General features: G+C 38.4%; 1 protein-coding gene across 4 annotated transcripts in view; it reads left to right on the top strand.

Moving 5' to 3' along the window:
- PRPF18 (pre-mRNA processing factor 18) overlaps nucleotides 1-21062 on the top strand; it is a 40107-nt gene that overhangs the window by 11465 nt on the left and 7580 nt on the right. For 3 of the 4 annotated variants that reach the window (XM_012455992.2, XM_012455991.2, XM_064368425.1), the window contains 6 exons: nucleotides 3532-3645; nucleotides 7648-7794; nucleotides 9080-9148; nucleotides 11412-11552; nucleotides 11679-11750; nucleotides 14070-14225. In XM_012455992.2, coding sequence (XP_012311415.1) covers nucleotides 3532-3645; nucleotides 7648-7794; nucleotides 9080-9148; nucleotides 11412-11552; nucleotides 11679-11750; nucleotides 14070-14225 — 699 coding nt within the window. The remainder of the gene's footprint in view (nucleotides 1-3531; nucleotides 3646-7647; nucleotides 7795-9079; nucleotides 9149-11411; nucleotides 11553-11678; nucleotides 11751-14069; nucleotides 14226-21062) is intronic. The other variant, XM_012455993.2, reaches the window with a different exon arrangement.

The following is a 21062-nucleotide window of genomic DNA, read 5'->3' as shown; positions in this document are numbered from 1 at the left end:
CAGGAGACTTTCATCATAAAATAAGGTAATACATGAAGAGAACAGTACTTAATAGTGAGCTACTCAATGCATTTAGGTATTATTTTTAGTAGTAGTTTTGTAATTTATTAAAATTAGCCCTTTACTGATGGATATTTAGATTAATTGTTTGCCATCACATACAGTGCTAAGGCGAACCTCCTTATACATATGTCTTGATATTTGTATGAGTTTATCAATAGGAAAATTTCCTAGGAAAAGAATTTCTGGTCAGAGAATGTGTCTATGGTATGTCGAATTGTCCTATAAAGAAGCTGTGCCAATTTACCTTCCAACTCTAAGTTTGTAAGACCATTTTCCTAGCATTTCTGTCAACTATTTTCAAATGTTTTAGCCTTCGCCAATCTGAAAGCAGTATTATTTTAAATTTTTGCCAAACCGATGGGTGAAATAGGTATCTTGTGTTAACTTGAAACTTTCTATTAGTGATTATTAGAATTGAACATGTTTTCATGTGTTCGGTGGTCATTAATGTGTCCTTTTTTGTGGAATTGCTGTTTTTATTTTGTGAAATTTGTCTTTATTTGTAAATTAACATGTTTATATGTTAAGGGTGTTAACCTGTGTTCATAAGTGTATATGTATCAGATATACATTGTGTGTGTGTGTGTGTGTGTATATATATATTTGTCAGTATATTTGTGTTTTGCCATGCAGAAGTTTTAAATTTTTATGTGATGACATCAATCTTTTACATTATGTTTTTTGTCTTGGGTGTCATGCTTAAAAAGATTTCCTCCATTCCTAAAAGTTAAAAAAATATGTATTATTTTCACTACCTTTATGAACTCAATATGTATAGAAAATACTATTTTCTTTATATTTTAATTTTGTATCTCAACTGAGCATGTATTAACTTCGTAGTCAGAAAAATACCTAAATTTCCTGTCACTTACGTGTTTTAGAAATCTGTTACTTTTTGATTTTTTGAGACGAAATCTTGCTCCGTCACCCAGGCTGGAGTGCTGTTGCGTGATCTCGGCTCACTGCATCCTCTACCTCCTGGGTTCAAGAAATTCTCATGCCTAAGCCTCCTGAGTAGCTGGAACTATAGGTATGCACCACCATGCCTGGCTAATTTTTTAGTAGAGATGGGGTTTTGCCATGTTGGCCAGGCTGGTCTTGAACTCCCGACCTCAAGTGATCTGCCCGCCTCGGCCTCTCGAAGTGCTGGGATTACAGACATGAGCTGCTGCACCTGGCCTAGAATTTACTTTATCTTTAAACATTGAACAGTTTGGGTTAAAAGACGAAGTACTTTTAAGAAGTTGTTCTTTTTGTGAGATTCATCATTATTAAATCATTGTTGCTGATTAATAGTGGTACATCAATTAAGTACTAGACAGGATGTGGGGAAGATGTTCCTGCCTTCACTGAGGGAGCTTCTATTGAAATAGTAAAAGAGGAGTCAGAGGCTTAAGTTCTTTCTCTGATGTCCCTTGAGTCTCTGTTCATTTTTTTTGGTGGTGGAGGAGGGGAGTGGTATATTTCAGCTTTTTTATTTAAACAAGTTAAAATAATAGAATTCTTGCACTAAAAGAAACTTCGAAGTCAGGTAGTTTATTACCTTGCAGAAGCACTGTTACATAATTCCAGATAGATGCGAGTTAATTATTTAAACTGATATCTGGAAAATAATAAGCACTCCTCAAAACTTGGCCTAAGTTATAGCACCCAATCCTAAGCAGTGTTTTACAGTGATAACTAGCTCACATTCCCTTTTTGTTTCTCTTTAGGTTCTTTTTGTCTTTGATTGACTGACTTAGGGTCATCTTTGATTTTTGTGAGTCCTCAGTAGTCTCTCTCTGTTATACCTCTGTAATTGTGGATAGGGCTGAATGTAATTCATAGAGATATAGTGTCTAGATCAAAGGCTTGTGGATTCTGTACTTCTCACAGGTTGACATGTTGGCAGTATTATTTTTTAGTTCTACTTTACCACATTTTTATGATGGACATTGCACAAAAGGCAACTTTCAGAGGAATGATGACTGACTCTAGAATCATATGAATCATAATCATCATATGAAGATTAGGCGAAGGAATTTAGAATACTGAGGCTTGGGAGAATTATTAGAGATATCTTAAAAAATGCATTGAAAGTAACTGATTTTGGAGAATTGGAATATTCTCTGTGGTTTCATAAAGTGGAACTGGGATAAATGGGTAGAAGTTTGAGGGAAGTAGATTTCATTTTTGAGAAGCAAAACACATCTGTCCAAACAGTGGGACGGGATGTTTCATGAAGAAATACGATTCCTGTTGTTTGTCAGACTGGGACCTGACAAGGGTGTTTGTGAGGTCATTTCTACATCGATTGGAGATAGCACTAGATCACCTCTTGAATTTCTATTTTAATCTGAAACTTCTGTTAATCCAGTGGGAGCCCTCCCAGTGGATTCTAGGTGTGATGCTATTCATGCTCCAAGGTAAAGCTCTTGGTGTTTGTTATTTTTGTTTTTTAAAAAAATTTAGACTAGTCTTTATTTTGTTAATTAAGTTTTCTGGTTCTTCCTTTTTAAAATGAAATATAGCATGTATATAAAGTGTATGAAACATTATGGCAATATGTTACACATGTGAATAATTATGAATAATTACAAAATAAATATTCATATAACCATCACCCAAGTTTGGAAATAAATTATCAGCATCTCAAAAGCTGTGCATATGCAGATTATAAATCCCTTTCTTCTGAGGGAGAAGTTTTTGGTTTGATGGTGGTATCACAGTGCTGACTCTCCATCATGGTAATTGCGTTATCAGCTGGCTTCAGATTTTATTTTCCTTCTCTTTATAAATGCTGTTATTCCCTCCCATTTTAGTGTTTTTCCTGTGTGCCCTGCTGCACAGATTGGTCCTACCGAAGCAGTCAGCTAAACGACCAAAACTTTATGGTTACCTAAGGTGTAATGATAGCACAGTACATCTTTTCATGGAAAATTAAGCAATAAACAGCTTCCTTTTTGCATCTACATTTCAAAACAAGTGTTTGGTCACCAAAAACATGCTGACATAAGGGGTTACTACGGTCTTTCCAGTGTTTCTTAATGAAGACAGAACAGTTATAAATATGTAAAATGAGGGCCAAAAACATGCCCTTTTTCTTACAAAAAAGAATTTTTTTTAATCTCACAATAAAAGAGGTGGTTTATATTAGGATCTTTCTTTAGATTTGAATTGTAGATTCATAGACCACTTTCTGGGAGCTATTCGGTAATAAAATTAATAACAGTGACTTTTGAGTCAAAATAGATTTTTAACTAAAGAACTTGATTTTCTCTTTGATTCAGAAACAGCTTTGTTTAGCTTAATTGAAATGATTTAAAATATTTGAAGGATTTTATACTTTACACAGAAACATGTGTTTAATTAGCTTTGTTAAATCTAGGCTTGGCTTTTAAGATACAATATACAAATTGTTTTGAGATGTGTAGTTTTTTCCTCTCTCAAAAGTTAAATAATTTACTGAATATTTGTTTCACTTTATAGGTCATCAGAAGGTTGAGAGAAAGAGGAGAACCAATCAGACTATTTGGAGAAACCGATTATGATGCTTTTCAACGTTTAAGAAAAATAGAGATCCTCACGCCAGAAGTTAACAAGGTTAGAGGACAGAACAAAGCTCGAAAAATGCCACTGTACTGCTACCCTAGGATAGAGTTTGACTAAGTGCATTACCTTAGGCAGCAGTGGAAGAAGAAAGTGGGCAGATTACTGCTCCTGAATGGAAGTTTCCATTAATTTTTGAAAAACACGTCTTAAGTATAGTGTTTAGTGCATTTTGACAAATACATACAAGCATGTAACCACTGCCCTTATAAAGAAATAGAACATTTTTGTCACCAAAATGTTTCTTCTATCTATTCTGGATAGAAGAAATACCCCTGAGAGCATTGGGAAGAATAGCAAATAGATGCTGGGCTTAATCACCCCTGGGTGATGGGATGATCTGTGCAGTAAACCAGCATGACACACGTTTACCTATGTAACAAACCTGCACATCCTGCACATGTACCCCTGAGCTTAAGAGTTGAGAAAAAAGGAAATTTCCCCAGTACCCTTCTCAGCCAATCCCCATATCCCTCCTCTTCCACTCCTGGGCAGCCACCATTTGAGTTTTGTCTTCATGGATTAATTTGCTTGCTCTAATATTTCATACAGATAGACTCATAGATTGTGTGTCTGGCTTCTTTTGCTCAGCGTAACAGTTTTTAGGTTGATCCATGTTATTGCAAATATCACTAGTTTCCTCTTCATTTTTCAGTTACACTCAGTTATATGAGTATATCAAAATTCGTTTCCAGCTTTGGGCTGTGGGGAATCAAACTGCTATGACCATTCTTATGCAGGTGTTTTTTTGGAACTATGTTATTTTTCTTGGGTAAATATATATGTTATATCTTTTGGGAAATACCTAGAAGTAGAATCAGTGGAGAATAAGAGTAGATGTTGGCTTAACTTCCTAAGAAATGCCACTCATTTCCAAACCTCAGCATGTGGTATTGTTTTTAAAATTGTAACCCTTCTCTTGTGTCTGGTAGTAGCACACTGGCTTTAATCACACTGCCTGATGACTAAGGAGGAGCATCTTTCCATAGACTTGTCTTATAATTTTATGAAGTCCAGTTTATGCAGTGTCTATTAAAGTCTTTCTTTCCTTATTTATTTATTTTTGAGACAGGATCTTACCCTGTCACCTACACTAGAATGCCGTGGCGTAGCTATGGCTCACTGCAGCCTCAGCCTCCTGGGCTTAAGCAGCCCTCCTGCCTTGGTCTCTGGAGTAGCTGGGATTACAGGTGTCTATTGTTCACTTTAAAGATTAACTTGTCTTTTTGTTGATTGATTATAGGAATTCTTTATATATTCTGGATAGAAATTCTTTGCCAGATATATGGAAATGTTTTGTGGCTATTTTCTTGTAGTTTGTGGCTTACCTCTTCTCTTAATTGAATCTTTTGGCGAATAGGTGTGTGTGTATGTATATGTGTGTGTGTGTGTGTGTACACACACTTTTTGAGACAGGGTCCTACTCTCACCCAGGCTGGGGTTCAGTGGCATAATCATGGCTCATTTGCAGCCTCAAACTCCTGGGCTTAAGTTATCTCCCACCTCAGCCTTCCAAGTAGCTGAGACCACAGGTGTGCACCACTATGCCCGGCTGATTTTTTAGTTTTTATGGAGATGAGGTCTCCTTATGTTGCCAGGCTGATCTTGAACTCTTGGACTCAAGCGATCCTTCTGCCTTGGGCTCCCAAACTGGCCAGCCCAGAAGTTTTATATTTTATGAAGTCCAGTTTATCGGTTTTTTCTTTTATGGTCATTGCTTTTTGTGTCCTGCTTAAGAAATCTTTGCCTATCCCAAAGTTTCAAAGAGATATTCTTTATTTTCTTCTAGAAGCTTAATATTACAGTTTTGCTTTTACATTTAAGGCTCTCATCTTGTTTCATGGCTTAGCATATGGTGTATTCCATGGGCTCTTGAAAAAAGTATTGTTTTGCTTTCATGGTACAGTTCTACACATGCCAGTGATGATAGTGTTGTTCAGCTCTTCTGTGGCCTTATTAACTTTGTATCTATTTGCTCTCTCAATTATTGAGAGACAGGTGTGGTATCTATGACTATGTAACAGACTACCCCAAAACTGACTAGTGTTAATTTGTTATAAATTATTATTATAACATCTGTTTTTGGTGACAAGCCACCCTGAAACCTGGTAGCTTAAGATAATTTGTTATTGTCTTAATAACCAGCTGTGTGGTTTGATTGGGCTGGATTGAGCAGTGTCTTGCTTGGGGTCTTCCTTGTGATTGCAGTCAGATGAAGGCTGTGGCTGAAGTCATCTGAGGCTGCCCCTGGACTGGTCCTCTTTCCTGGCATCTCAGTTGGAACGGTGGGAACAGCTGGGGCTGGCCAGGCCCCTCTCCCCAGTGCTCTCTGTCTGCTAGCTTGGGCTGACTCACTGCTTTCTCAGTGCACTTTCCTGCTTCACCTCCCAGCATTGCCATTCCAGCCCCACAACACTAGTGGTTGCCTTCAGTCCTCTTTGTCTGTGATTATCATTTTTCCTTTGCCTGCTGTGTTTCTCTCTTGTATGTTGTGGTTGAAATCTTGTTTTTATACTTTTACATGCAATTCAATGACCATGTTTTCTCTGAATTGATTTTTGATCCAAGTCAGAATTAATTGCTTCCTTTTCCACACGCCTATGATAAAACTTTGTTAGTGTCCTTAATATATTTCACCATTATTAGAGTTATATGCATATTTAGCTCTTCCTGGTGGGCAAAGGCTGTTTTAGCTTTGTACGCCAAGTCTAGTGACGTGCATCTAGAGGTTTTGAGGACAGAGCACAGGAGCACGAGGTCTAGATTGCATTCCTGGATTATAATCATCAATTGTGTGACTGTTGGCAAGTTTTTAAAATGTATTTGAACCTTAGAATCCTCATTGGTAAAACAGAGACAGTGATAACTGGCTCACTGGGATGCGGTGAGAATTCAATGAGATGGCCTCTTGGGAATGCCTGGCGTCATACTTTATACACATAGCAGGTGGTCAGTCAGTGTTTGCGAAATTAAAAGTGTTTTGAGTTGAATGTTTCTCTTCCATGTTTATGAAAGGACAGTAGACAATGATCAGATGCTTCTCATGTAAGAACATTAGGAGTTAACATTGGTTGAATGTGCACCGTGCTCCAGCAACTGTTCAAAGTGCATCATCATTTCTTAGCTTACTTACTTGACGTGATGTTTGTGAGGTTCTGGAACAGCCCCATCACATAGTAACTGTTCACTGAAATAAAAAATGGCATCCTCATGACAGCCCTACATAGTAGATGGTGCCGTTTTCCCTATTTTATAGGTGAGGCAACTGAGGCATACAGGGGTTAGGCAAGCGGTGGAAGAGCTGTTTAATAGTACGTGGCAAGGATTTGAACCCAAATGGCCTTTGCTCTCAACCATTACCCTAAAGCTACCTCATGGCCATGGTTCCTTGGCTCTTAAACCTTGCAGCTGATTCTCATTCATTTTTAGGAAACTGACGCTTCCATTTTTTATTAAATGGTCATGAACCATATGTGCATAAAATGCAGAATTTGCTGATTAGGTAGAAACATAGTTGAGAATCTAGGCTATAGATGAGGCACCAGTTTTATTCCACTGACATTTCTGAATGTTTTGGGAGTTCAGAGTAGTTGAGGTTAGACATTGTAAATGAGCTGGGCAAAACGGTTGGGGACTCTAGTGGATACCTGTCACTTTCACTAAGCCTCACTAGAAAATTACAGCATTTATGAAGATTCTTGTTTGGATTAGTCACTCAGGTGTATTTTATTTTTCTGACCAGCAGACTGGCCATTGTTCATGCATTGTTTTAATTTAAATATGTCCATAAGAATTAACTTTAAAAGGACAGTAATGATAATTGTGTGATAAATGGATGTCATTTGAGTCCCTGCTTTTGCTTAACTCTTAACTTCTTGGGAGGGGGATGGAAATAATTGCAGTTATTAATGAAAAATCAAAGGTGAAACATCAGTGAAATTTCATAACAGATATTCTTCCCTTTTTTTCTTTTCTTTTTTTTTTAACCTTTCTTAGGGATTGAGGAATGATTTGAAAGCAGCCTTGGATAAGATTGATCAGCAGTACCTCAATGAAATCGTGGGTGGTCAGGAGCCTGGAGAGGAAGACACACAGAATGATTTGAAAGTTCATGAGGAAAACACCACAATTGAAGAGTTAGAGGTAGTCTCTAACTCAAGCTCAGCGCATCCCCTACCACCCCTCCTTCCTGTGGAGCAGATGGCTGAGTCGGGCAGATTGTTGAGTGCAGAGCACACTGCCTCTGTTGGGTCTTTTGTCTGCTTATTTACTCCTTGTTTTTATTTATTGACTCCTCTTTTTCTCATCCTCCACTCACATTCCCCTACTTGCTGCCTTCAACAGGAACTATTCTAATAGGCTCTTGTGACCTGCAGTGTTTTGTGAGCATGTATTTTTGATTTATAAAAATGATGTTATGCTGTGAAATTTTTTATTTTTTACTTTTCTTTTTTTTGAATTAGCACTGTGTTTTTAAGAGCCACCCTTAATGCTGTATGTACATTTAATCCTTTGCTTTTAATTGCTGCATAGGATTCTATGTGTTCTGGCGTTGACTGCATTTGATTTTTTGTTCTCTGGTAATGATGGACAGCTAGATAGTTTCCACCTCCCTCCTGCCACAGACAGCTTCCTGATGAACAGTCTTATGCGTAACCACAATGGCCTAACAAAGCAGGACTGTGGGATTTATATATGCATATTTAGCTTGTCTAAGTATTGCCAAGTTGCTCTCTGGAGTGGCTGTCCTAGTCTACACAAGCAGCGTGAGGGTCTTGTGTCTTTCCAGCCCTGCCAACACTTGGCAATACCTTGCTTTCTAATTTCTGCCACAGTTCTGCGTGTGGAGTGTTAATGTATAATCTTAATTAAACAGCAATTTTATATCATGTAAGTATCTAGCATGTAAAATAAATATGACTTTAAGTTCTTAATGCTTAAGGAAACAAAGTGTTATTTTTCTGTTTCCTTTAATTCGTGGCTCTTGCACGTGTAGCCGTCCCTCTGAATGAGATCACAGTTGAGGAAGATGTCATTTTAATCCCCTCCCTCCTCCAATACCTGTCTATGGTCCCTAAATTTTACTAAAATAATTGGTATGGATAAACAGTTGTGGGCTTTTTTCTTCCTATTTGTGTATTTATTTATTTACTTACTTAAAATCACAATCTAAATTTCGAACATTTTTGGTCCCCCCAGAAGAAATCTCACATTGATTACCCCCTCTTGTCTTTTCATAAAAGGTAACGTGTTCTCCAAGTTTCAGGTTTTTGTTTTTAGTTTCTTACCTAGAAATTCCATCAAGTTTTTAAGTAAAAATTGAACCAGCATATGTGACCAAGAGCCATGTTTACACTGGTGTTGGTAATATATATGTTTAATTGTTGCCCTGTGCTAACAAACAGCAGCATTGTTACTTTTTCTTCAGGCGCTGGGAGAGTCCTTAGGGAAAGGCGATGATCATAAAGACATGGACATCATCACCAAATTCCTGAAGGTGCGTGTCTTAGGCTAGGGGAGGAGGATACTTTGGATCCTTATGAACTGTTCTTAGATTTTTAGATTACCAGAGGTTAAAGGCTGGAACAGGAAAACCTCAGTACACATTTCTTGCACATACATGATGTGATGTTTATGACACCACTATGCATTTGATACAGCAGAGAAAATGCGTATTTACTCATATTTACTTTTCTTGTGGCTTCTTTTTTTTTTTTGAGACAGTGTCTTGCTTTTATCTCCCAGGCTAGAGTGCAATGGCACAATCTAGGCTCATTGCAACCTCCACCTCCCAGGTTCAAGCGATTCTCCTGCCTCAACCTCTTGCGTAGCTGAGATTACAGCCGCCCACCACGATACTTGGCTAATTTTTGTATTTTTAGTGGAGATGGGGTTTCACCATGTTGGCCAGGCTGGTCTTGAACTCCTGACCTCAGGTGATCCACCTGCCTCAGCCTCCCAAAGTGGTGGGATTATAGGTGTGAGCCACTGTGCCTAGTCTACTTTTCTTGTGGTGTATTTTTAAAAACTGGCTTATTAATATAAACACATAGAAAAGAATCACAACAACAGAATTAATAAGAAGTTGATGGAGTTTCCTATTTTTTTCTTGAGAGAGATAGAGTGTTGCACTGTCACCCAGGCTGGAATGCAGTGGCATGGTCCCGGCTTGATGCAACCTCTGTTTCCTGGATTCAAGCGATTCTCGAGATTCTCCTGCCTCAGCCTCCCGAGTAGTGTGGTACCACACCTGACTAATTTTTTTTTTTTTTTAAGTAGAGACAGGGTTTTGCCCTGTTGGCCAGGCTGGTCTCGAACTCCTGACTACAAGTGATCTGCCTCCCTCGGCCTCCCAAAGTTCTGGGATTGATTATAGGCATGAGCCATGGCATCCAGCTGAATTTCTTATTTTTTAAAGATAACCCAAAGAAGAAGTGTGAAAGAGGGTTCTAGCTTTTTTTTTGGGGGGGTGGGGCGGTAAGAGAAAGGGTCTTTCTCTATTGCCGAGGCTGGCATAATCATAGCTTGCTGTAACCTTGAAATCCTGGGCTCATCAACCTCCTGAGTAGTAGGGCAGGTACCACTATGCCCAGCTAATTTTTTAGTTTTTTGTAGAGATGGGGTCTCACTGTGTTGCCCAGGCTGTTCTCAAACTCCTGGCCTCAAGCAGTCCGCCTGCCTTCACCTCCCAAAGAGTTGAGATTATAGGTGTGAGCCACCACACCTGGTCTAGAAGCTTTTATGAGAGGTTGATGATGGTCAGGAAAGGCAGGAGGTGGAAAGACACTGTCAGTGAAAAAGAACCAGAACCTTTTAGAGTGTTCATTTCTTTAGTTCTGCAGATGGTTGCCTATTTTTGCCGTGACGTGCTGATTCCAACTTTCTTCTCAACATTCCTCTCAACATTCCTCTGTTATAGTGGTCTTAGGTAGTGTATGAACAAATCACAGATATTTTAACTGAACAAACTGAACACAGTTTATTCACAAACTGTGTTCAGACTAAGATTTGCATGCAAGGAATGCTTTTTCTTTTACGTACATTTTAGATACAACATATTAGTCATCAAGACTCTGAATATATTGAGGATATGGCATGGAACTATCTAGATAGGGCATAGGAACTAGTATGAACTAGAATTTCCTCTTTGAATGATGGCCTCTTCTTTTCTAGGACACGGGTAGGCAATGCCTCTAGGGGAAAACAGCTTCCTCAGCCTTTTCTGTTACCTACTTCTAGAAAGGGTGCCATTTATACAGTTAAACCCAAGGGGCACTGAGGTGGTTTTCTAGGGGTATGGGTAGGGTGAGACTGCTGGGTCACAGTTTCTGTTTCTCTTTTTCCTTCTCCTTTAGTCAGGTGCTTTAGTGGTTTTTAAACTTAATTGTGGTCTCTGCAGCTTTCTTGGAACTTGTAATTTGTTGAATTTTATATATATAATAGAAATACAAATACAAGTTTATTTCCTGTCAAATAGTTAACCGTGAAACTTGATAGTTCTTTTTTGGGGAAGCACATTATCTTGAGCTAGGAATATATGTAGACTAGGGAAGTTGGTGACTTGCCAAAGGTACTGCTTCATAGCATTACCATCGAGAGTGAGCAGCACTAGCTTATTCAGTATTATTTGGTGGCATTTTAATCAATCAAGACATTTACTTTAAGGATGATTGTATTCTGTGTTTGTGTGCTAGAGAGCTTTTAAATTTACTGAACCACTGGGTGGCATTGTAGTCTAAATCGACCCATCCTTTCAACAGTTTCTTCTTGGTGTTTGGGCTAAAGAACTGAATGGCAGAGAAGATTATGTGAAACGCAGTGTGCAGGGTAAACTGAACAGCGCTACCCAGAAGCAGACCGAGTCCTACCTCAGACCGCTTTTCAGAAAGCTACGGAAAAGGGTGAGGTTGCTTGGCAAATACCTTTTTTTAACTGACTTAAAAATTACAGTATAGATTTGGAATAAATGCAGTAGTCTGTTTTTTCAGTATACATAGTAGCTTCCAAAATTCTTTTTTTTTCCCCAGAATCTTCCTGCGGATATTAAAGAATCAATAACGGATATTATTAAATTCATGTTGCAGAGAGAATATGTGAAGGTACATTCCCATGCTGTTCTTTGAAATTGTTAAGAGTATATCTAGGTTATGTATGTAATATAATGTTCATTTGGGATAGGAGGATTTTACGTAGTAGATTTAAGAATAAATGTGAGATGAGTTAGTAGTAAAAAATGTTTTATTTTCTATTGTATTTGCCAGCTTTACTGTTAGGCATTGAATAACCTGATTAAGAAAATACAGACCTCAACTTTGTTTTCTTAGTCATTTTTAAAGTTGGTCTGAAGGTTCTTTGGAGCATGAACTGTATATAGGCAGTGTTCATTTGACCAAGGGGATTGAATTTCAGAGTTTTGTAAATGGCTAGTTATGGCTTGGAACAAATTTTCCCGTAGAAACAACATTGTATAGATTAGTTTCCCAGGATGGTTCTAAAAGCCCCTTTAGTTTGTAATATAGCTGAACAGTTGTAGCGATGGTACAGTGGGATTTAACCACTCTTCTTGATTGTTTCTATGTGGAAACAATTCAAGTAAGGCTTCCAGGACTAATTTCTCCCATTTCAGCTGCGACAGTAGCAGACCTCGTGCAGGGGAAGCCTTTCCTCCCTCGCCCCGATGTCTTTACTCCCGAATGGGCTCCGGGAGGCGGTGGTGAGGGAAAGGGCGCTGGTGTCAGGGCTCCCTGCAGTAGAGTTTAGAAAGGGATGAGCGGAGGACTGTCGGTACGGGGGAACAAGAAGAGAAGGGCCCAGTGCACCAGGAGCGGAGATGAAGAAAGGACAGAGTTTGAGGGAGGCTTCTTGTGGCTGTGCCTCCCAAGACACTAGGAGTAGAGCATTTCAGTGCAGCAAGTGCAGTGCCAGTGTCCCAGCAGTAGGGAACTGGGAATAACATTGCTTCAGTGCTGTATCTGTACACTCACGGAACAAGGGACTGCTGGCATTCCTGAGTGACTGGATGATTTACTTGATTAGAGCCTTAGGCTAATGAGGTTCCTGCAGTGATTTTTACTGCTTTTAAGAGCCAGCCAGTTTTCTCAAAGAAAATATTTTTTGCCTTACAATTATAATTTTGCTTCTTAGATTTTATCAGTTGCATGATTCTTACTAAGGATGATTGCATTGGCATGGATAGATAAGGTCACCATCACTGCAGGAAGAAAATTCACATCACCTGCCTGCCAGAATGGATGCCCTTCCTCTTACTGCTTTTTCTCGTGATCACATATCAGAACTAAGGGCAAGTGTAAGCTTATTTTGTATAAACTACAGAAAGAACCAAGAAACTTTAATAACCTGTTTAGACAGTTTCTTTGGAATTTGGGGGAAACTAAATATTGGAATTTTTATCAGTTAAGATCTAATGTTAAAATTTATATGCATGAAAATTAGTGATAAAAATGTACTTATACCCTTATAAAATTAAGCTTTCTGAAATCTGTTGAGCAGAACAAGTTCAGATTTATCTTTGGGGTAGAAAATGATCTTCTAGCTACCCTATTTGTAGTATCTGATTTAAAAAAAATTAACTCTACATATCAATCTCATAGGTATCTGATTTTTTAAAATTAAAATCTGTTTGAGGCCTGGCTTTATAAGCTTCTCTTAGCCCTTGAGGTCTTTTAGAATTTATTTGCTTTCTGTTATTTTCTTTTGGTTTCCCGTACAGCTAGCCAGGTTTGGTTAGGAAAAAGAGCCATTTGTCTTCCTTGGTTTCTGTCTTCACTTTTTGTGGCTCTTTAGAGGTTCTTGGCAGGTGGGAGGTTGGATAGGGGGCAAAGTGGAGCGATCTCATCCTTCAGCTATTTGACTAGAGGGCCAGTGTTTCCTCTCTGTTTACACATCTGTTATGGACCCTGTGTGGTCGTCCCCGCATACTGAGCCCCCACTGCCTTCAGAGAGCCACAGTGCTGTGTAGGGAGTGGATATTGTTTCGGATTGGACTAAGAAAAACTCGTTAGCCCCTGTCTTCTACATGACCCCCTGTGGAGAAGACTGGACCTATAGGAGACCGAAACTAGAATTTTCATCAGTGCATTGAAGTGCCTACTTGATAATTCCAGATCTGAAACATTATTAATTTCCAGCACACAAAGGCTGCAAAGGAATGTTTACCTTTTTTTTACTCACAACCTAGCTTTGGCTTCTGTTTTTCCATGGACATTTGTGGTCCTGGGCAGGCCAGTCTGTTACCCTATATTTTAATCTCTTTTGTTTGCATAACAGTAATGGTATGTTCAGTGTACCCAGGAGGTGGATGAAAATTACATCATAAAGGACTGTGAAATACTGGAAATAAGAATTTGGGTCAATACAACTTTTTGCCTTTCTGATTTCTTCTTACACGCTCCTTTTAGGCAAACGATGCTTATCTTCAGATGGCCATTGGAAATGCGCCTTGGCCCATCGGTGTCACTATGGTTGGTATCCATGCCAGAACTGGAAGAGAAAAGATTTTTTCCAAGCATGTTGCACATGTTTTAAATGATGAAACGCAGCGGAAATATATTCAGGTAAGCAGTTTGGAGGGCCAGGAATTGCCCTGGAAGTGAATATTCTCTAATTCCCAAAACTCTGTAAGTCTGGAAAGCAGGCACAGAATTAAAGCAAATAGAACATAGCATGATAGGATGGAAGTCCCCTCTTTATAAGCACTGGCATTGAAGTCACCTTCACTGAATAAAGTAAAAACCATTCAGCTTTCATATTTGATGGAAGACAGGGTGAGTGTTGTGCTTTAGTATTACCTTAGCACCGATTTAAAATGATTGCCCTTTGCTGCTTTTTTTTTTTTTTTCCTTAAAAGACATATCTGTTAACAAGTAAAAGTTAAGCTCATCAGAGAAGTTTGGGAGTGTAGAGAAGAATAACAAACTTGGAGTATTTTACAATGAGCCCTGCTTTGTTACTTTGAAGGTGTCTAACATCTACCAGGTTAAAAAGGTATGGAGAGTAAAGACTTGGCTTCAATGCGTATAATCATTTTTAAGTAGCATATAACAGTACTTCTCTAGTTATGTGAATAGGTCTGAAGTGTCGATGATTTGTTTTCTCCAGGTTATACATGCCTCACGTAAACTTGTTACTGTGATTGGGCTAAACTTTTCTCCTTACTGAGAAGAAAAATCAGCTATAATACAGTGTTTGCCAAATTGTCATAAATCCCAGATTGTGTCTGTAAAATGACTTGCTGGATGATAGTTCTAAAACTTGAAGATGATACTGTGGAAGTTTACTTAAAATTTGAAGTTTACTTAAAATGTGTAAAAGCACTTTCAGATTTTGTGCCAGAGAACAGTCATTACCATATTCATGAATCATCTTTTTGTTTTTATTTCACTTCCAAGTGCTGAATGTTAATTTGTGTCATGCTTTATGCCTTAGTCACATATATTAGCATTTTAAAATACAATTTCAATTGGACTCCCTCATGTGAACTGTATACAGAGTTCAAATATACTTCTAGAAATTCAAACACATTTCCATTTTTTAATAACCACCAGTGAGTGTATTAAAGGCAGAAGCTTTTAGTTGAAAAAAAAAGTTACTTGGTTTTAACAATAGAAAACATATTCCAAGGATTAAATTTGCTAATTGTTTTCATCTATACTGTGGCCACAGCTATTGTGTATAAAAGTTCATATGATTAAATCAATTGTCTGAAAAATAACATTTCTAATGAACAGTGATGTGGTTTTTCACCTCCCCAAAGAGTGATTTTTTTTTCTTATGTATACCTAGCATTTATTCAAGAATTCTGGTTTATTTTGGAAGCTATGTAATGACCTGTCCTTACTCCATTGTTCTTCCTTTTTAACTGTTCTCTTCCCATTAAAAAAAAATTCTTTTCCCCACAACGTGATTAGAGAAAAATGGGTGAGCATACTGAATCTGAAATTTAGGAAGGTTTGATGTAGACCCAATGATATTCTCGTGGATAGGGCAACTTGGGTTGGACTCATAGCTCATTGAGAATGGCGGAACCCATGGAACTTTAAACAGTGGACTCATGTCTCTTAGAGTCATGCTAGAGATGTATGTCAGGGGTCTTAGGGACCTCAGTGCTGTCCATTCAACTTTTAATGATTGACTTGGATGACTATACAGAAGGATGGGTTTATCAGGTTTGCAGACAATAAGAAACTTGAAGGGATAGAGTGTATGCTAAGGTGAAAAAGAAACTGCTGTTGTAGAAGTTCTGGACAGACTAGAGAGAAGGACAGAGTCTAAACATACCTTATGTAGGAAGGAAGGATTACCATAAGAAAATTGGATCCATAACCCATTTGCTTAAGCTTATAATTTAGGCAGTGAATATAGAAAAAAATTAGGGGCTGGGCATGGTGGCTCTCACCTGTAATCCCAACACTTCAAGAGGCTGAGGCGGGAGGATTGCCTGAGGCCAGGAGTTTATGACCAGCCTGGGCAACATAGCAAGACCCCATTTCTACAAAAAATAAAAACTAGCGATGGTTGCGTGTACTTGTAGTCCCAGCTTACTTGAGAGGTTGAGGCCGGAGGATCTCTTCAGCCTGGGAGTTCAAGGTTGCAGTGAGTTGTGATTGCGCCACTGCACTTTAGCCTGGGTGGCAGAGCAAGACCGTGTCAAAAATTAAAAAAAAAAAAAAAGAAAAGAAAATTTAGTGGACTGAATTTAGTGTAATAAAATTGGTAGTATGATATGGCCATAAGGGCAGAAGGCTTTGATGGCTTATGCTACATTATGAGACCTAATAACTTAGTGTAGGTTGTACAGGGCAAAAGCATAGCTCAGTGTTGTACCCCCAGAATCTAGAACAGTATCTCACTAATGGTAGATGCTCAATAAATATTTGCTAATTGAATGAATATGTGATAGAGCAAGAGAGGTGATAATAATGGTTCTTTTTCTAGTCCTCGAGAAAGGAGACTCTTGGTGAGAATCTGGGCAGAAGTTGTAGATCAGCGGTCCTCGACATTTTTGGCACCAGGGACTGGTTTCATGGAAGACAATTTTTCCATGGATTGGGGAGGTTGGGGTTGGTTTCAGGATGAAACTGTTCCACCCCAGATCATCAGACTTTAGATTCTCATAAGGAGCACGCAACCTAGATCCCTCACATGTGCTGTTCACAATCGGGTTTGCACTCCTGTGAGGATCTAACACCACCATGGATATGACAGGAGATGGAGCTCAGGTGGTAGTTCACTCACCCGCTACTCACCTCCTGCTGTGTGGCCATGTCCTAACAGGCCATGGACCAGGACCAGTCTGCGGCCCAGGGGTTGGGGAATTCCTGCTATAGATAATGGCAGAACTTTCTGATGAAAGAGGATTAAACTTGTTTTATACAATTGGACAGATTTTTAGTCAGTGTAAGACAAAGCTTTTTCAGAAAACCTTTTATTTTGAAATAATTACAGACTCACAAGAAGTTGCAAAAAATATTAAGAAGCTTTTTAATAGGCAGAATTGTCCCAAGGGGGGAGATAGAGGAAGATACCCACCTCTTGATGTCTGCAGGCATAAACCATTGCCCTTTTTGGCCCTTCTGGCCAGATTTCTCTCATTGTCTGCCGTTTTCTCTAGAGGCCATTGCTTAAATCTCATGTTTCAACTCATGTGCCCAAGAGTCACTAAGATAACAAGTGAGCTGAGTGTTAAAGAAACCTCTGGCCTTCTGTCTTCCATTTCCTACTCTTTATATAGTTGCAACTAGCAGCAGCATTTCATTTTCCTCTGAACTGTGCTGTAAGAGAAATGAATGATGCAGAAGTGATACTGAGCATCAGTAATGCTTGGCGTCTCTGTTGACGAAGTCAGTTGAGCTCATTGTTAACTTGTAGGAATATGGTTCTAGTGTTACTGGATCTTCCATTTATTTTTTTAATGAGAAGTTAAATCTTGGTTTTTGAAAAAAACATACTATCCTATTTTTAAAAGGTTGGAATAAAATTTAAAAAAAATTAACATTGTGTAAGGCTAAACAGAATGCCAGTTTATGATCTGTGTCTTAAACTCATAGTGTAACTCAAACAGAAGAATGTGGCCACCCTATGTTAGAGTTTTGTGAAATTCTTGGTTGCAATTCACTGAGTAATTTACTAAGCTGTCTGAAAAAATCTTTCTCTTGTTACTTTGGTATCTGGATGAGGTTGATTTGAATTTTCCTAAAAAAAAAGGACAATTTATTATGTGAAGTTTAAGTCGAGTTGGCAGAATTCTTCTTAAAGGATCAGATAGTAAATATCTTGGGCGTTGTATTTCTTGCCGTCTGCAACTACTTGCCCATGCAGCTATAGCACGAAAGCAGCCAGTAGCTGTGATCCAGTAAAACAATGTAGAAAACAGGCAAGTGGCCTGAGATCCACAGTTTGCTGCCCCCTAGTAAATGTATAAACCCAAACCTTTTTTACATGAAGATATTTGCTGGTAAATGTGAAAATCATTTAATATTTCTTTTTAAATTACAGTTTAAAATGCCTCAACAAACACGGTAGTGCTTGAAGTATACTAACCTTAATTATGTAGCCCAATGATTCTTGATTACATGTCATATATATCAAGCTATAAAACAAGACCTAAAGTTAGAACATTTCCAGCAGGTTCCTTCGTGCCTCTTCCCAGCCTGAGTCCTCCTCCTATCAGAAATAACCATTATTCTAACATGTACCATTGTGGGTTAGTTTTGCCTGTTCTTGGACATCATGTAAATGGAAACTCGTAATGTGTGGGATAATTTTTTTTTATTTAGAAATACTGGTGAAAAATAGGTTTCATGAAATTTAGAAAATAATTCAAGGGGCTGTTTCACTGGAACATAGATTTCATCTTTTGGTTTTATGCAAACCTCTGTAGAATTTAAACAATGAAAGTTGTTTGAAGTGTTATATTTCTCACAAAATTTAAATATACCACAGGGAGGGTTCTCCACAGGGAGGGTTCTCTCCAGGCAGATCAAAGAAAAGTTCTATAGCTTATTAGCTTGTTTCAAGTCTAGGGTTAGATAGAAATTGGTGGTAGTAGCTTTAAGGCCTTTGTTCATTGTTCCAAATAGAGATGTAACCACTGGTCCAGACTTTGGGTGAAGCTTCTTTTTTATAGATTATAGGAAACTCATGATTACTTAGACACTTTATAATTCAATAATTCCCAGATAGCTCTTGAAGAAGTTCACATCTTGGGCACTCTTTATTTGTCAAAAAGAAGGGAAGGAAGGTAGACAGGATAAAAAGATGAGGTGAAATGCATGTCAGAGAGCTATTGCCCTGCCAGAACACTCTCACCCTTCCTCACTGTGTTCCCTTTAGACGTGACTTTTATCAACGACACTCATAGGCACCCTGGCCCTGTGACTTCTGACTGGAGCAGAGGCTGAGAGGACTGGAAGGCATTTTGTAGGTTGGAGAAGAATGAGTTTAGGGCACTTATTTTCCTGACTTCCTTCCTACAGAGGTCCCTAGGGTGACTGCACCCCTCTGCCCGAGGCCATCGCTTCTCTCGGGGGCTGTCTCCATACAGCTACCCTCCTTGGGTTCCAGTGGCCACTCTCCTCCCTTGCCTGCAGAACTTGGGTAGCCACAGCTTCCGAGGATTGCCAGTGCTAGGATGCCCTGCTGTGTCTTGTTGGTCCTAAGTCCTGCCTACTCCTTTGTAACATCCTCAAAACTACCACCATCACAGTATCCAGTTTGACTGCTGGTGTCCTCCTTGATATGTGTAGATGAGTTGATCTATGCACTGTGTTACAGATTCCTTTTTGGAGGCTAGAAGATTAAGGAATAGTAATCTTCTAAATAATTTCTCTTAAGCTTTTGCTATTACAAAAGGTAAATGTCCTATAATATTATTCTCTGGCAAGTTGTTTTCAGTAAGCTTAAGTTTATAAATTTTCTAGTAAAGACATCATTCCAATATTTTATGTCAGTTATTTTAATCCACATTTCAGGTTTTGGCATAATCTATACTAGCATTTTCCAAATTTATTTGGCCCTGGAACATTTGTGAATTTGTGATGTGTTCACGTGTTACCAAAACTGATAAAACAGAAACATTCATTACTGCAGTAGTGATCACAGCTTGATCCGTATGTTGCACACACAGTATCATAGCTGTTTGTAAATGTTCCCCTGTCTCAGTGCTATAATGTATCTCATATACTTGTGGGTCAAGTGGCTTCATGCCACAGCCTGGCATTCTTGCCTATGAGAAGCCATTTCTTAAAGGCAAGTGGCAGGTTGTTGCATGATGGCAACTGTCTACCCATTTACTCTTCCTGGCATATTAAAGAGTACATTTTTAGAAAAAAAATACTGCTAGTATGTATGTTTTACATAGTAATACCTTTTAATATCATGGAACATTAGTGTATTTTGGAAACAGATTTGGGGGAATGCTGATTTAAACTGGGCCATGCTGCTTTCTAGCTGGCAGCTTAGTTGATGGGAAAGAGGCATTTTACTTTAGGATGTTAAATCTTAGGTTTCTCAACCACATGGTTGGAAAAAGCCAGACCAGTCTCCATTGTGAAAGCCTGGTACTCACATAAATGAAATCTTCCCTCAAGTTAGTCATTTGGAGTATGTTTTTACTTAATTTTTGAATTGTTGTTTGTAATTTGGTGTTACTTTCTATGAAATGAACCTTTGCAATGGAAACTTGTTATCCTATAGAAAACGAAAATACAGAGAAGTAAAAAGAGCAGCAGACTGTTTCTTACCATAAATTATGCGGGCAGTTTGAGTTAGTCCCAAGCTGTTTTCTTTAGTTTTTTGATAAGTCCTTCAGATACTGAAGTTTTTGTATGTTTATCACTTATGGTGGGGCTTCTCATTAGAACCAGCGTGCAGTTGCCTTCATCTGCCATCATCCCTGGTGGCTGAACCCAGATCAGTGATTTAAAAGTCTAGAATGACTTGTTTGGATGAATTCAATTTTAACAATATATTTGTGTGAAAAGAGTTCCTGTAGGCAGTATTTGAAGTATTGGCCTTTTAATGCATGACTACAGATCTTAGTTGAAATGATAGAAATGTACTTATTAAGTACACATTTTTTTAGCATCACATTTCAGGTCAAAAGAGCATTCCTAGAGTATGAAGTTAGGATTAATTTTTAACTGAAGTATTGCATGTTAATTCAGTACTGTATTAGAACTTCTGCAGTTTGTGACAGAATTTTAAATAGCTGGGTGGAAAATGTCACTCATCTTACTCCTTATTCACATTTTTAGGATGTACTACTAATTGGATCTGTGCTTTCCTCTTTAAGGCTTTGTTTCATAGTGTAGACTAGCAAAAAATACAGAAATAATTGATTTAATAAAACGTCTTTATATGCCAATATAAAGATTATTTATAAACAAAATATC

This window comes from Aotus nancymaae, unplaced genomic scaffold (genome assembly GCF_030222135.1).
Source record: "Aotus nancymaae isolate 86718 unplaced genomic scaffold, 86718_ANA_hifiasm-v0.15.2.pri h1tg000077l, whole genome shotgun sequence".
Taxonomy (NCBI): Eukaryota; Metazoa; Chordata; class Mammalia; order Primates; family Aotidae; genus Aotus; species Aotus nancymaae.
Note: the sequence above shows the minus strand (reverse complement) of the source record. Positions and strands in the feature narration are given on the sequence as shown.